The sequence below is a fragment of the Meleagris gallopavo genome, chromosome 10, assembly GCF_905368555.1.
Source record: "Meleagris gallopavo chromosome 10, MGAL_WU_HG_1.1, whole genome shotgun sequence".
NCBI classification, from domain to species: Eukaryota; Metazoa; Chordata; class Aves; order Galliformes; family Phasianidae; genus Meleagris; species Meleagris gallopavo.
The window spans coordinates 5,397,981-5,414,354 of NC_139413.1; the positions used below are offsets into that span (position 1 = coordinate 5,397,981).

General features: G+C 47.3%; 2 protein-coding genes and 1 long non-coding RNA gene across 6 annotated transcripts in view; 1 reads left to right on the forward strand and 2 right to left on the reverse strand.

Annotated features, from left to right (window-relative positions):
- SCYL3 (SCY1 like pseudokinase 3) overlaps positions 1 to 2,703 on the reverse strand; it is a 13,506-nt gene extending 10,803 nt beyond the window's left edge. For both annotated transcript variants that reach the window (XM_085231956.1, XM_085231955.1), the window contains exons 1-3: positions 2,548 to 2,703; positions 1,327 to 1,617; positions 667 to 852 (exon numbers count right to left, since the gene is read on the reverse strand). In XM_085231956.1, the coding sequence (XP_085088082.1) occupies positions 667 to 852; positions 1,327 to 1,491 (351 nt within the window). In that variant the 5' untranslated portion in view covers positions 1,492 to 1,617; positions 2,548 to 2,703. The remainder of the gene's footprint in view (positions 1 to 666; positions 853 to 1,326; positions 1,618 to 2,547) is intronic.
- Positions 2,697 to 16,374, forward strand: part of LOC116216976 (uncharacterized) — a 36,191-nt gene continuing 22,513 nt past the window's right edge. The window contains exons 1-2 of one of the 2 annotated variants that reach the window (XR_004160768.2): positions 2,697 to 3,522; positions 4,045 to 4,192. This is a non-coding gene — a long non-coding RNA (uncharacterized LOC116216976). The remainder of the gene's footprint in view (positions 3,523 to 4,044; positions 4,193 to 16,374) is intronic. The other variant, XR_014885309.1, reaches the window with a different exon arrangement.
- The window catches only part of KIFAP3 (kinesin associated protein 3), a 64,213-nt gene continuing 54,118 nt past the window's right edge, over positions 6,280 to 16,374 (reverse strand). For both annotated transcript variants that reach the window (XM_085231953.1, XM_085231954.1), the window contains one exon: positions 6,280 to 6,714. In XM_085231953.1, the coding sequence (XP_085088079.1) occupies positions 6,606 to 6,714 (109 nt within the window). In that variant the 3' untranslated portion in view covers positions 6,280 to 6,605. The remainder of the gene's footprint in view (positions 6,715 to 16,374) is intronic.

Sequence of the window (16,374 nt, forward strand, 5' to 3'; positions counted from 1 at the left end):
AGGGAGCAGTGACACCAACCTCTGACACGTGACAACAGCTGTAAATAAATACAACGGCTGAGCAATCCCCCTCCATACGTGTGAAGCACTGCAAGCAGCTCGCCATTTACAAACCTTACTTCCTAAAGCCATCTTATTTTCAATTACCCTTTCTTCTAAAAAGCAGTCAACAATTTTAGCAGCCTAAAAGAACTGTGAAATTCAGGTGTAATGCTATAATGTGAGGGAAAACACAACAGTGACAGCAGGGTAACAGTGTCCCAGGCTACAGCAAGTGAGGAAGAGCTCAAGTGCAGCAGCCATGGATGCAGAAACAAAGAAAAGAATCTGCTTACCTTTGGAAGGCCTCAGTTAGGCAAGGATCTCCAGTGAGATACCCCTGCCCCCCACCAACCCTTAAATGAGATCTGGGAAGGGGTGGATCCTGGCTCCAGATCTTCTGGTCACTCAGGTTCATTGCACACACCTGAGCTCCCCTGGGTTGGCCCTGCCTTCCTACCAGGTGCTCAATCACTGCTTCAGGCTGTGACTTAACATTTCTACTACAGCGGGTGAGTGTGTTTGCAAGGAGTTAGGAATGAGAGTCGTCCTGGCAAGCCCAGCTACAGCACTCCCCTGCCACACTTCTCCTCGCTCCCACCAAAGCCTGGTGCTGCTGGTACCTACCCTGTCATGGAGGAAAGTGAGTGCCAGCAGCACGTCGTAGATCCCTGCGCAGATCTCTGCAGAAGAAAGTGTCTCCAGGACCGTCTCCAAAGGCTTCACACGTTCAGTAACCAGATGGATCCCATTAGCTTCCACAGTGCAAGAGAGGAAGCGCAGAAGGCATGGATGGCGCAAGGTTTTCAGGTGCTTCCAGAAACAAAAACATCTATTACATCTCATCCAGTCATCTGTTGGCTGCAGAGCTTAGCCACATTTCCTACGTGAATCTAGACAGCCAACCCTACTGCTCACCGAGCACTCAGCACACTGGCTCATTGCAAAGTGCTTGATAGCACACCTGGACCCTTACACAGAAGAATAAATACAATACTTGGAGTCTGACTAAGAAAGACTCTCTGATTTTTGGATTTGCAGGAAGCGATCAGCACTCTGAGAATGCCTGCAGGTGTTGTTATCTGAACACCGCTCGTCAGCACCGCGCAGTGCAGAAAGAGCTTTGCGGCTGCTGACCCCCTTCTTCCCTACCACATGGCCAGGGATAACCCTGATAATTCCTTCCCTCACCCCCAAGGCTTTGGCCCTCATTAACCACTTCCCACCTCTCCAAGAAGAAGGAGGCACAGCTCTGACAAGTCTTTCCCAGCACGCCCACTACAGTACCTTAGCAGCTTTATTAACCATGTCCTCGTTCTCCTGCTTGTACACAAAGACAGAAGCAAGTCTGCCATCTTGCAGCACAGCTGGATAAATGGTGTGTCCAGTTGGCAGCACGAACGGCGGCTCCTCCAGCGTGTAGCTCTTTAAAGCACTGTTCTCCGAGCCCATCACTCGCCGAGTTGGGCTGCTGGCGAGGTTCCCTCTTGGTGACAAACGGGCCTTTGGGCGGAGGAAGAGTTTTTCAGGCAGATTGAGTTGAGGCAGGCACTATCCTGTTCAATTTCAGAGCATTTTCTGCAAAGCACGAGACAGCCATGAAGAACCTCATCCTATCAGTTGGTTATCTACACCACCAACAAAAAGAGCGTCCTAGACTCAATGCGTTACGATCTAATATCTGTATTAAATATAAACTATCCCAACTGCACAGCCCGCTAGGCAGTAGGAGCACTAGCAAGAAGCAAAATGGGACTCTTTCAAGAGTGCTCTCTATGGAGGAGACTGCACCTCCACGTCTCACCTGCCAGCCTGCTCACGTCTCACCTCCCCATCTCACCTGCCAGCCACAGCTCTGCAGCCGGCACAGCTCCCACCGGGCTCCGTGCTGGGAGGAAGGAACCGCAGGGACACATTTGCTATGGGAACCTGAACGGAATTCAGCTTCTAACTGATGTAACAGGGCTCAACGTGCAGCACGGCACCAAGCGAGTGCATGGCCACAGAATCACAGAGGTTGGAAAGAGCACAGTCTGGACGTGCGGGAAGGCCTTCCGTGTGACCTGCCCGGCCCAGGCAGGGCTCACACAGCGCCGAGAGCACGGAACAGCGCCCGGCTGCGGGGTTGTTCGCTCAGCCCGTAACCCCGCTCCTCCCGGCACAGCTGCGGCCGTTTGTTTATCCACGGCGGCGGCCGGAGCTGCGGCAGCACGAAGCTGGTGCTCCTGACACCGACGGGGAGCGCTTCTGAGGCTGACACGAGCTCCCAGCCACACAACCGCACCGCGCAAAGACAGCCCCGCGAACACGGGCAGTACGGTGCGCACGACCGGGCTGCCGCTCAGCCCAGCGCGGGGCGGCGGCACCCGGAACGCGAACGCCCCGCAGTCCGGACGCGACCGCGCGCGGGCAGCAGCGCCGGGCCCGCACCCCCTGCACCCAAGGCGGCGGCGGCTCCGGGCCCGCCGCGAGGTGCCGACCCTGTCCCGCAGCCCGGCCCCGCCGCACCTGCTCCCGGCCGGCCCGAGGGAGCCGCCTCCCCTGCCCCGCCGGCCGCTCGCTCCCTCCCGCACGGCGCGGCCGTCGACTCCGCTTCCGGCAGCGGCGCGAGGCGAGGAGGGCGGGAAGAGCGCCGCCGCGCGCCGCGCGCGCCCCCTGCCGGCTCAGAGGACCCAATGAGTGGGCGGCCGCCATCTTGAGCGAGGGCAGGGCGGCCATTTGGGTTGTGGGCGAGCAGGCTCCTCCTCCGCTTTGCCAGAAGGACGCCTTCCTCGGAGCCGCGACCCTGGGGACAGGGGGGTCGGCAGCGCACCCCCGTTGGGGCCGAACGGCAGCTCCGCCCGCAGGCGCTGTGCCGGCACCGCCACGGGACACAAGGAACGCCATTAAAACTAATTGCTGCCGTCGGCGCGGAGTAAAGGGGCTCCGGGCGGCAGGAGGAGCGGCGAAGCAGCGAGCACAGCGCGGCGGGAGGTCCGGGCTTTTTCACACGCTGCTCTCGTATCGGCGGTGTTACTGCAGCTCCGAGGCGTTAGGATGCGGTTTGCGCCGCCGCTCTGAAGGGAGCGTTCAGAGCGAGGAGGGCCGGCAGCACGGCCCGCACCCACAGCCCGTCTAGACGGGGATTAGAGCAGCGGCACCGTGCTCGAAGGTGGTCCGAGCCGCGCTGAGCCTCGGCTCGCTCTGTAACTGGGCTCCACCAATTAGCGATACACGCTCCCACCCGTTCCAGTCACTGCCCGCAGGCACACCCAGAAGCACGGTGCGATGGCCGATAGCCTCACCGAGCGCAGGGGGGGCAGAGTTATTCAAGAACCAAAGCAAGGATTTAGCTGTCCCCTCTGCACGTGTGTCTGAGACGCTGTGAGACCCAAACGACTGCAGGCAGAGACAGAAAGCAGACAGAACTAGGCTGGTGCTCTCCTGACTCTCATTCAGAAGAAAGGAGCCACCTCCAGCAGCTCCAAGGGCTGTCGCACTGGAGTAAGTCAGCTTCATTACCTTTTATTTGTCCTAACAAAGTTGGAGCTATGTTCAGAGCAGGGTTTAATTTACCAATTTACAGGAATTCCATTAAGAAACCTGCCAGAGGGCCTTGAAATCTGTCATATCTAAAATGAGCTTGTCTTGCTTGTTCCAGGAGAAGATACATCTCGTTCCTCTCTAATTTAATCCAAGGTAGTTTAAATTCAGCAGAATCACGGCAGTCTCATTTCAGAATGAAATACACGTTGAACTGTAGGCAGACAGCACTGTATGTACGCACCACTTTAAAAGACTCTGAATCAGGTTCTTCCCTTTGGGCTGAGGATATCTGTTTGCTTCTGCCTTTCTCCACCCCGTGTTGCCCGGTAACCTCCTTAGTTTAATACAGATCTTATGGTGCTGCATTAAGTAAAATATCTCTGAAAGTACATTGTACAACTGTAGAAAGCCTAAGTAACAGCTACCAGACATACAAACTTCTCGGCCTATGCTTATTTCACTGTGTTGTTAACTTTACAGCCTGGTTACATCTAAAACACCTGCACAGCCAAGCTCATCAATTAATTCGCAGCAGAGAGTGAAGGAGGATATCCCAGTGACAGAGATCCCTGCTGTAGAGGGAAGCAAAGGGGAGCAAATCAAAGTCAGGAAGAGAAATGAGGAAAAGGTAAGCAGTGCAGAAGTAGTAGAAGTTGCTGGAAGAAAACACATCCCTCCTTGCCCCATTTTATGCAGGATACGCTACTCAGGGACTGAATCCCTAAATGCAGATAATTAAAAAGTTACCCTACAGGTCAGACGAGCGTAGGGTCTCCCTCTGACACCCACAGGAAATGTGATGTGGATTGAAAAATGTATGTGCTCATATCTTTGTTCCCCTTTCTGGCTCAGGAACTGTAATTAAAGAGAAAATGAGGCTCTCTCCCGCCATAGAGAATATAGTGGCACAGCTGGTTTTCATCTTGGCTAGCAGGCTCTGTCCTCAGGCTACCAAGTGCTGAGTAATTTTTACCAAGCTTTGCTTGCAGATAAATAATGTTCTTCTCTTAGCTGCTGCCAGGCAAAGCTACAAGTACTTGATCTTTTATTCTTTTCTCATAAACTCCTAACATTGAATACTAAAAATGCAGCCAGAGATTTTTCCACTGCCGTTTATTCTCAGCGTGGTCACAGCTGTATTACAATTACAGACACCCACCCATTTGTTGAGGCTCAACTGCAGTTCCTCGTTAACCTTGAAGCTTCCAATTAAAGGCTCCTTCAGTTTCATTGATAGTTTGAATATGCTCTAAGGACTCGCTTTTTTCCTCCCCCTCCACTCAAAGCACATTCTGTGAGGAGGGCAACTGCTTTAAGTAACTTAATGCTGATTTCCTGGAAAATCCTGATGTGTGGGTACCAGTCCCTAAAAAAGAAACCTTGTGTCTGACTGCAGTTTGGGTGATTCCTCTCACAGCTCTAGCTATAAAATACCTGAAAGGGTCCCACTAAACATGGCACAACTGCCAGGCAGATGGAGCGTAGGTTCAGGCCAATGAAAAGTATCACGCATCAGTTTAATTCACATTTTCTGCAGTGTTTCTAGAAAGAACTTAATTCTTCTAAGAAATTGCACGTGAATTAGTTAACAATTGTGTAGAAAATGATTTTAAAAATAGTAGTTAATCTTGGCAAGGCTGCTCTTCCACTTACCTCCAGTAAGTGGAGCCAGCGCAGGGTGGAGGCTGAAAACTTGTAAGAAACACCAGGGCTAATTTTAGAATAATTTCCAGTCACACAGAATGAAACCTGGTGAGCAGCAGTGCATATGAAGGTACCCGCACATCTGTCAAAAGCAAGGCTTAAGAACAATCCTGATTTCAAACATATTAAAGATATAAAGTAAACACAAACTTAATGAACAACCACCTTCCTAGCATATACACCACTCGTAAGGGATTACTGGCTTCTGTTCTGGTAGTGCCAGTGAGGTAGTGTTTGCTGTTTGAGCCGGGTGTGTGGAAAAGAAGATGGGCACAATTCTGTAACTCACAGCCATTTAAAACTGATGAGCTTTAAAAGGGATCTGAACTGCTTTCAAGATAGTGGCGTGCAGAGAGCATTGTCTGTATGCTTTCATCTAACTGTTACGGGTGAGGGTACAAGATTTTAGCCTAAATTCTGCTTTCACACAGCGTGTTCCAAACATGGCTCAGTTTCATCACAGCATTGCTTGTGTATGTCTAACTTGTCTTGGATTGTCTGCTGCTCAGTCCATGCTCTGTGCTTAGATCTGGCTTAAATGCATGTGAACAAGGAGGCCGGGATATAATCGTACTTAAGGATAGAGAAGCTGGGAAAGACTGCACCTGCATTCTGAACTGAGCTACAGTGCTTTTTTGCCTTGCTAGACCTCAGGATGTTAGGGTTGTTTTCTCTCAACCTACAGGAGTGTTTCAACACTCACAGTAAAGGTATTTTTTTGTGTGCTGTGGTTTCTAATGTTAAGTTTTCAACTAAACTGTAAATGCCTGAAACCCAAAGGGAGTGAATCTGTGCCATCTTTCCATTATTAAAGTCATCAGGCCAAAGACCAGACTGCAGTAACTATGTGTCAAGGCAGTGCCAGGAGATGCTGGGGCTGAAGAGTGTTCGTGTTGCTCAAGCATTAGAGGGAAACAGTCCACGTTAAATACTTCACATGAAGCATTCCTCTTAAACACTTTGGAAAACAAACAAAACGTGGGTTAGAAACGCATTCACCACATCCGACACTGACCACACAGGTTTTTGTATTTAATAGAAATTAAATTAGTAGCTTAATATACATAACGTGACGCTTTCCAGTCCAGCAGCTTTTCAATACTTGCTTTCAAGTCACAGAGCAAATCTTGTACAAAAACAGTATTAAAGAGCAACTGAAGAGTAACACAGTCACTATGACAGCAGACCCAGAAAGGCTGGGTTTATCTGGAGCTACACACGCCAAAGGATACATAACGACGGACCCGTTGTGGTACAACCATGCACTACCAAGGGACAGATCTACCACCTGCCATGCACTCGCTGGTCCCTCGGGCAGGGAGCAGCAGCCCGGTGCTTTATCGTGCTCCATAGCCGTAGTAGTAAGGCTCGTCAGGGCGGTAACCATACGCAGTCGCTGGGCGGCCGGGAACTCCTGGGGACTGACCAAAGCCATCAACACCGACGCTGTAAAAAGAAGGGAGAGAAACTATAAGAAACTTCAGCCTTGTTGTGTGAGGGGGAAGGTGCACTGCTGCTGGGTGCTCCAACTCTCCCAACTTAGAGGCAGCTTAGCGTCTTCCTCATCCTAGCCAGCACTGCTCCATCCTCACTGCTGGTAAAACAGAAAAGCTGCAGAGAAATCAACAACTCTTTTCCCGGAAAAGGAGGCCTAGGAAAAAAATAATAATAATAATAAAACCCTGCATGAATTCCTTCTTGTTTTCTGAAAGCGAGGCAACGGCAAATGTGCATTGTGGAATTAAACAGCTTCTCGTGAGCCGCTTTTGACTTTCAGCTCAGAAGAAAGCCCCTAAAGAAACAGAACTCTTCTTTTATGGATTTACCAGTAAAGCTTTGCTTCCGTGACTTGGTTTCTCCACCTGTACGCTGAAGTTGATGTGTTATTTCTGGGGACACTTGAAGTACACATCTTGCAAAGCCCACTGGTAGCCCTGTCCCTACACAGCAGATCTGAATAATCCAATTTTCTTCCAGAAACAGTGCATTTCTGAAGCCCTAGGGCACAGACCAGTCAGAAATGAGAAAGTGACAATATATGGCATAGCAACACAGTTCAGCAAAGGACAATGTTTCTGGTGGGTTATGAGACCGACAGCCAAATGGCAGAAAGAATTCATCAAATACTTGAGTGGCTGTATTCTAATGAGACACAATGAGCCATTTGTCATGAACAGAAGAGCATCTTTTACACCTAGAAATCCCACAGCACGAGAACTGTGTAGGGAAAAGTGGCACATATTTCAGGCTCAACAATAACTCTCATGCAGGAGGTAGAGAGAAAATGAACATTGCTTAAGACACTGGATTAATGCCTATTCTTAGCTGTGTCACTTTTAAACTTCCACTTCAGCAGGACAAATGGAAAAGGACTCTAATTTATTGTCTGACTAAAGATGCATTAAAAGAAGTTGAACTTCCCTTCAGAAGACTGTCAAAACACAAAGAACCAAAGTGCTTTTGGAGTGGGGAAAAGCTGAACCTCATTACTGCCAATTATACATATGGAACATGGGTTATGCAACAGCCAAGGCCTGGGAAAGAATGACCCATCCAGAAGATGTACAATGGGTGGGCCCCAAGCCCTGACTCACCAAAAAGCTGGCACTGCCCAACTGGTTGGGCTGAAAGGGCTCAGCTGTAGCGCTGGGGGATCCTGTCCAAGCACTTTGTCCTTGCCAGTGTTATTTTCCTCACGGTGCCTCTGGGAGGGCCTAGGAAAGGATCCCACGTGCCTGGTTTCTCAGGAAACCCATTCCCATATGGGACACTCTGATCATCATGTGAGGGTGGAAGGCCTGAGGCTGAGACTTGTCCTCTGAGAGGGAGGAAACAACCAAGAAGCCAAATGCAGAGAAAACCGTTTTGTTTCACCTAAATGTTTCTGGAGGAACACAGTGCCCTGAAAGCACATTGCTATTTCCACGCCTGCCTGTCTGTATTTGAATTGGCAGAGCCTCTGTCTCAGAACTTGTACATGGAGCCATCGGTCTGACCCCACATCTGAGCGGTCCCTTCTGCAGAGCAAAGGGAAGCAGAGCAGCAGTGCTGGCAGCACAAAGCAGTGTGCATTCATGGCTGTGGTTCTGCACCCTCCTCTGTCCTCCCATTCCTTCCTACAAAGACCAATTACTCTTCTTTCAGCCCATTCTGAAACAAGCTGCTAACATCTGGGATGCCTTCTCCAGCTCCCTCTTTGTACCGGGCACACAACCGCTTCCTCCTTAGCAAACCCGAAGCCGTAGAAGACTCCTGGAAGAAGGGATTACAAGAAACCTCATTACTTTCTTGGTATCCAACTCTTGTCTCCAGGCACACCAAACACTGCGCTCCAACATCTGCAATCACAGACCCTCGGTCAGAGCACGGATGCTCCTCTGTTACTCCATTATTTGCTACAAATACGGGTGCGATGCAGGAACATCGCCGAGCCACGGGGTGGCAGTGGGTCTCTACCCCTGCAGCCAGAGCTATCCCAACTATTTTTCCAGCTCAGCCATCCTCAAAAAACTTTTAAATATACTTACATTGATAAAGAGAGCAAGGAAAATATGGTTTCAATTACATTCTCAGCAAATCATTGTTTTATATATATATTTTTTTTCCTTTATAAACGTGTAAGTAATTAGGTAAAGATCCCCAGAGTTTAAACTTTAAGTATCAGTTATTTCCAAATGGTTTAGACATATGTTGGTGTCCTGAAGAAAACTGGAAGAGATGGATCAGCTGATAACTGCTTTGGACAGTTAAAAAAAATTAAAAAAGAAAGAATAGAAAATCACATTAAGACACCTTGATCAAATCACTACTCTCTCTAAATATTTCTCATCAGTAAATGAATGCTTGTCTGTGCTTCAAAAAAAAGTTGGCTTCGTTTTTACATCTTAGTGCTCTTGAAACATACCAGCTTCACCTATTTGATTGTTTGGGCTGACAAACATAGCCAAAAACTTGTCCTCACTGATGAAGGAAAGGCTATCGAGCCCGGGCAACAAAACTGCAAACGCGTGGCTCTGGACTGAAGCCTGGCTTTGGCACGAGGCTGGCAGGCCGAGAGCAGTGCCTCTGTGAGCACAACCCACGGAGCTGGACACAGGGTTGGAAAACCAAGTCCTGCTGAATGCTTGCCACTCCTGCCAAGAACAGCAGAAGGGCACAGCCAGGAAAGATGGTAGCTTTCAGCTATAAACGCTTGTTGGCTAATGGTTGGCCTGAGATGGTGATTTGTGCCATGTGCTCGCAGATTTATACCAGCAATCAACTTCCAGACTTGCTCCTAGGCAAAAAAATGTGGTGTTGGCATTATTTATACAGCATCTACATGGAAACTGTGCTCGGCGCGTGGTTCAGCTGGGTGTCCAACAGCAGCGTGTGCAATCCCTGCACTTGTATACAATGGACGTGCATCACACAGCATCACAGACTTCTCAGATAAATTAATTACGCTGCTGCATTAATCTGCAAGTTATTTCCAGGAGCTTTTTCTCACAGCATCACACGTGTGCATGCAGAGGGATCCGCACTCGCTAACCCAGCATAACTGTCTGCTTGTGCAAAGTTTACCACCACGCCTGGAGCTGACGGAGTTAAACAGTGAACAGCACAGCTAATTACTATGTACTGCTAACCTCAGTTGCTGGTTCATTTTGAGACCCTTTAAAATATGAACTGTGTATTTTACCCCTATGCACTCTCTTAATGATTTGTTTTTTTTAGACTGAAATCACTTCCAGCCATCAGTTATACTCGCGGTCTCTACACATGCACTTCTCCAAGCACAAATATTTCTTTTTCCTATTGGTCTGCCAGCCCCTGTCAGAGCAAATTTCACTTTAAACTAAATGCTATGATACTTAAAACCTCTTGGATTACTCAGGCTGCTAGTGTGATCTATGACCTTCCCCAAATGACAGCTGAACTTTCCAATTTGCTTGTACTGCTGGGGAACTGAAGAACACATGCCGAAGAGGAAAATGTTCCTGATGCGCACGAGTGAGGAGAGATTTCTTAATGGCTCTGCTTATTGATACTCACCTCTGATTCCTAACATCCAAATTAACCCACCCACCTTGTATCCTGGGTGCCCTGACGTCATTTAAAAGAGACCAACCTAGGGCAGGAAACACCAGCCAGCATACCCCCAAATCCTCCCTTCTCTTCCCAACCCCTCTCCCCATCCCCAGAGCTGCCAAGATGTGACAAGATCTGTGGTGTGTCTGGGAGCCTCAGGCAAAGCACACTGTGCCAGCAGCCCTCCGTGGACATTCCCACAGCAATCTGCAACTCACATGGGCCTGGTGCAGGCAGGGAGGCTCTTGAGCTTGGCACTGTGATCAGCAGCACCTGGGTGCAACTGCCCACAGAGCAGAGCTGCTTTCTGGAAGTTTTCCTGATGCAAGAGACACCTGAGCCTGTCTGCACTAGCGTTCACACTGTTAACGGTGCTGGTGTTGACAAGCTGCTCTAAAATGGGTACTAATTCCTCCAGCATAAGCAGGGCCTCAGAAAGGCAAGTCCCGAGTAAAAAGCAGCACCTTGACGTCCAACTGAAACCCACACTTGGAATGCATATATCTTGGAGCAAACCCAGCAAGAAGCGCTGCTTGGGAAAGAGGCATAGAGCAGTACAGCAAGGATTGTGCCCAAAAGAAAGGAGGTGGCTGCCTGAGCAGGTGAGCGTGGCCCAGGAAGACGGCCTTGACCTTTGAGGGTCAGTTATCACTTCAGGAGCTTGCATTTTAGAGCCTAAGTTTCTTTCAGTTTCATGGTTGGAAGCCTATTGTTAAAACACCCTGAAATCAGTGACCACTGAAGATGAAATCAGACATAAATGTTACTTGGAGCACATAAAGCACTTCCACAATTTCAGCTGTTTCTCTTTTCACTCTAACCCTGTTCAAAAGCCCTGTCTACCCTCTCCTGATTCCGCATCAACAAGGCTTACACCAGCCTCGTGCCCAAGAGACTCTCAGCTGCTCAACAGGGATACAAGTTTTGGAGTGAACCCAGGGTCCACCTTCTGGTTGCACAGGTGAATTGCTTCCACCTGTGCTCTCAGGGCTGGCTATGCCCCTTCATTAGGTGCTCCATCGCTGATTCAGGCCATGACCTAACAGCTCCCATAAAACAGCATGCAGGCTCTTGCTCATCACTGGCAAAAAAGCAGAGCTAGTGGTGGTGGCTATGTGCAAAAAACTGTTTTGTAGCTGAGAATTTGCTCAGTGTTATTGTGCTCCTTGTATCTATTGTTGTTTCCACGAAAGTAAGTAGGAGGCGTTACTTTTGGAGTGACCTACATATATGCTGCCCAAAACAAGCGCTCTTCGCTCAGCATGAGCCAGACAAGGCAGAAGGTTGGACACCCATACCTTACTGTCTCTAAAAACCAGTTGTAACTGTAAAACAGCCCCCTATGTGCCCCCCAGACAGGCATTCAGTTTGGTGCAGAGCATCCCCAGACTCCTAACGTCTCATTTTTGTGAGCCTACCAGTGTTTGACAGCGCTGTTGATAACATATGGTACAGTTACCATCCTACATTTCCATATAAACTTTCATGCCATAAACCCATCATCTCTAATGCCGTATCAAGTTCCTGTGTATAACAGAGTAAGCTACATTCAAACCAACACTGAAGGCCGTATTTTTCCCCTCGGGAGGTACCAAAGCCATGGAAAACGGAGCACCAGTCCAGACTTAAGACAAGCACAGCATTATAACCTGCCCAACTGAGATGCTGCTTAGAGACTGTAACCAACAGTCTCCAAAGTCTGCTCACCAACAAGAACTCCAAAGTCTGTGGATTTTCCTCTCTTTCTGTTGATATTTGCTACCAACAAAATAAAAAAAAAAAAAAAAGCACATCATGAAATAGTAGAGGTTCCCTCTGCTCAGAGTGCAGTGATTGAGAAGAAGATGATGATTCTCTGAGAAGATGATTTACTTCTCTGTGCCAACTACTACTTTGGTTTTGCTTCACTGGCCATAAATTTTCTGTCCTTCAGAATAAGAACATAAACCATCAGTTATAGAGAAACAGCATACAACCGAAAAGCCTTAAAAACACACAGAAAAACCCAATGTTCTGTAACTGTAGATTCTCCCACTACTGGTAATGACGTTAAACTATAAACCACAAGTCTCTTAAATCCTGTCTCTCATGGTCCCACTTTCTCCCCTATCTGCGAAGCTTTTTTTCCATACTTTCGATCCCTCCAGCTCAAGTGGGAGAGCTCTGTGGCAGAGACTCTGCCTATGCACGCTAGATCTGCCTCCACATTAGCATTTTAATACTAATCTTCATTTAATAATAATAAAACTGCATCCGCTCAAAAGATAAGAAATGTCAAAAATGAACATGCATAGTGCTAATTTAGCTCCCTTGTGCACGATGATACAGCTTTTACGGATGTGATCACGGCTCCCCTTCCCTGGGATCCAGTTTTCTTCACTGCAGTTGATGACTAAGTTTCCAGTTGTTTCTGGACTTGGTGCCCAGTTGTATCTCAGCACAATGCCACTGCTTCTTCCATGTAATTGAAAACAACTGCAAACCTGACAATTGTGGATAAGTGAGCACTGTGTCTTTGTCTTCTGTGTCAGGCTCCAGCTATGCATCAAGCAACAAGCATGCCAAAATTCACAGGTGGGAAGGCAGCGTTTAAAAGCTAGATTAATGAATAAATTCCCAACCGAATGGCAAGAAATGGTAGAAAAGCAACCAATCCAGATTACAGCCCACTCAGCTGTTTCACACAGCCATCCTGTTTCTGTGCAAGGCATCAGAGTAACTCTGCTAACGTTCCCTCACCCAGCCTCACAGCTCCGCCACATGGCAGGGAGTTTCTCAGCTTTCAAGTGTGCACTCAGAGCTGGAACAGAAAACAGGAGCTCTGTCTTTCCATTGTAAGCATGACCGAAACATCTCCTGTGCTGCTGGCTCAACATCTGGCCAAACCCACTGATTAGATATAGCCATTTCTAAAAAAATTAATTAAAAACTAAAACAAATAAAAAAGCCCTGAGAAGTAGGCAATAAAAGTCAAGGAAGATGTCTTTTCTTCTTTTCCTCCCCCGCTCTCCTGGGGCAGGCCAAAGTATGCGTGTCAGCTCCATAAACTGAAGATTACATTGCCTTAACCTTAACCTAGTAATACAGCTGGCTTTTGGGCCTCTTTTACTGAGCTCCAGTGATGTCAGTTGGGTACAGAACTTTCAGCCAACAGCTTGACCAGAATGAGATCCTGAAGTGGCAGCTTCGCAAAGGTGACTTCTCACTGACCACATCATCTCAGGATTGGTCCACATCTTCCACATGCTTCTGAGCAGCCTTCCACTTTCCAGATGAGAGGTGTTTCTGCTTCCTGTGCTGTGTAACAGAGCAAGATCACTGTGCAAATGCACTCCCAGATAAACAGCTGCAGTGGAAATACAAGTTCTTGGTGCCCTGAACTGAAGCATTCCTAGCCAAACAGTTACTCCTTAAATTATCTACACAACTCCTCAAGCCCAAGCACTGCCGCTTAGCTCTGCTCTTCACAAGTGGGAAAAAGCATTCCCCCCTTGTGCACAAACACCCCGAGCCACGACAACAGGTTGCTGGCTGATAGGCGTGCTGCCTGCAGGGCTCAGCACCAAGAGCCGGGCAGCTCAGCAGGGAGGATGATCCAGATGCTGGAGGGAAGGAGAGAGAGGCAAAAAAATCTGCTCTGCTTTGATTTACAGCTGCGGCCAATAAAGTCTTTCAAAGTCTCTTCTGCAAGTTGGGATTTGCAGTGTTCACAACAGCAAACAACGCAAGGGGAGCGTTATTACCAATAAACAAACATGAAATGTTTTTGCCACCATAGATGGTTATGCAGATTTGAACCAGTTCTGTTCATCAGCACAGAACTCCACTGAAGCCTTGTCAAAATTCATCCCCAGTCAGCCATCATTTCAGTGTAAATCAAAAAGGAAGTCGATCTCAATGTCTCTTAGCACTTTTTTCTCCCTCTAGCATTGGCTGTGAGGGAATGAGCCAGATAGACACAGATGTTGCATATTTTCTTAGAGATCTCTATCTTGGAGTAGCATTATTATGCAAAAATTTTCAACTTTGAGCGGAATGAAAACGAAACTTATCCAGACTACAAGCTGGGTAAGGTGCCTTGGAAAAAACAGGGACGAAGCTTAAAGGACTTAAAAGCCAGAAGGCAAATAAAGGCTTCAAAATTTGTTTTAGCCTTAGAGTTTAAAGAAGTCTTCCAGTTCTCTGGAGGAAAGAGAGGGGAAGGACGGCTCTGTCACCATACACGCAGGGCTGAGACCGATACAGAGATTTACAATCAACAGAATTCCAGCAGTTTGGCAAAAGAAATGGATACGTTCCATTAATTTGTATCCCAGGGACTTGTTTGCAGCACATGTTTGGTTCAGACAACAACCCTTAGAAATATCCCACTGATATATGGGACGTAAAACCGACTCATTGCAGGTTTCATTTTGAATCCTGTGAGCACGCTTATGCACAGCGCACAAAACACCCTTCACTTTATTACAGTTTTAAATCTTTCTTCCAGGTCTGGCCTCGCAAGCGCTTGTCTTGATAAAATAGGTCACTTGAAAAAGGAAAGCTCAATAAAACGAATTACAAAAACAACAAGATTAAACTGATTGTGCTGTTTTTGTACAGTGCAGCTGAATTCTGCAAATATGCTGCTGGCTGTGGTTTGGCATTTAACAGCATGCGATCAGTGAGAAGGAGGAAATTTTATTCTCATTAACTGTTGCAGATTTACTGCAGTGAAAAAGGGCTATGTAACCTGAGAAGTGACAGAATGGAAAGATCAAAGCAGCAGTCTGGAAACTAAATAAACCTTCTGGCTACTTCCTGCAAGGAAAATTCACTCTGGCAATGTAAAACAGAGTCCAGTTAAAAACTACTCTCAGTTTTATGAGCTGTCACAGCAGCTTGAGTGGTTTGGACCAGTCAAGTTTAGAACATTATATTTCCTTGTTTTTGTCTCAGATACTTCTGTAAGCAGTTTTATAGTTTCTTTTTCTTTTCTTTTCTTTCTTTTTTTTTTTTTATTTTAAAGAGAAAAATAAATTCTTCTCTTTTGGTTGAAATCGAGAAGGTCACAGCTAAACTCATTAAAAACAGGCAGGTCTTCATTTGCACATTCCATTCCCATTTACTACGTTTTAATATTTTACTTTGAGATTTATAAGCAATGTACATTTGCTTTAATAACTCTTCCGCATTCTGTTCACTTATTGTTTAATATAAGTGCAAATCAGTTTACAGAGCCCAGATGGCTTGTAAGCAGGGAGCCAGTCTATTCCTAGCAGCACATCTGGAGGGACTAGAGTGGCAGACAGAACGTGGGAATTAATTAATGTTACATTTCTGAAGAGACAGACTCAGGTTTGGGGGGATTTTTTGGTAAGACATTCCAAAGGAGTTGAGCTAACTGCTGCTGCATTTTGGCATTCTTTTAACATTCCTAATAACCTAAACCACGTCGGTTAGATGAGGCTAACTGCAGGTGGAATATAATAAAATACAAAGCAACTGAAAAAAAAAAATGTAAAGGACGACTGCGAGTGAAAGAGGCCCCAGCATCTGATATTCCAAAGGAGCTGGAGTGCATTAAAACCTCAATGCTAACTCTTCCCAAACGACATCTGCACCGTGCTGAATGGAAAAAAAAAAAAGTCACACCTTTAAAATATTCCTAAGCAAGCTATTTCACCTATTAGCATACTAGGGCGATTGTTCAGAGCAATTAAATAGCCCTTACAGTAAATTAAATGAGCGCAACACGATCCTTCATGATTATGGACCACACACCTCGGAGCAGTGGTGTGGTCTGGTCACAGAGCAGCGAGGGGAGCTCTGCTCTGCTGGAGGCTCCGGCACCTGACTTTGGATGAGCCACCTCTCCTTGCCTTTGGGCCCCTGCACACCTTGGGCTCTTTGTGGCCAGGGCGGAGTGCTGGGAATTTTCTCCTGGTACAGCCTGACAACACGGGGATAATAAAAAAGCAACCGAGCACATCAAGAAAATGCTGTATAACAAATGTTTAAGAAGAACGTTGTCCTTCCTTTGGCTATTCCCAAATC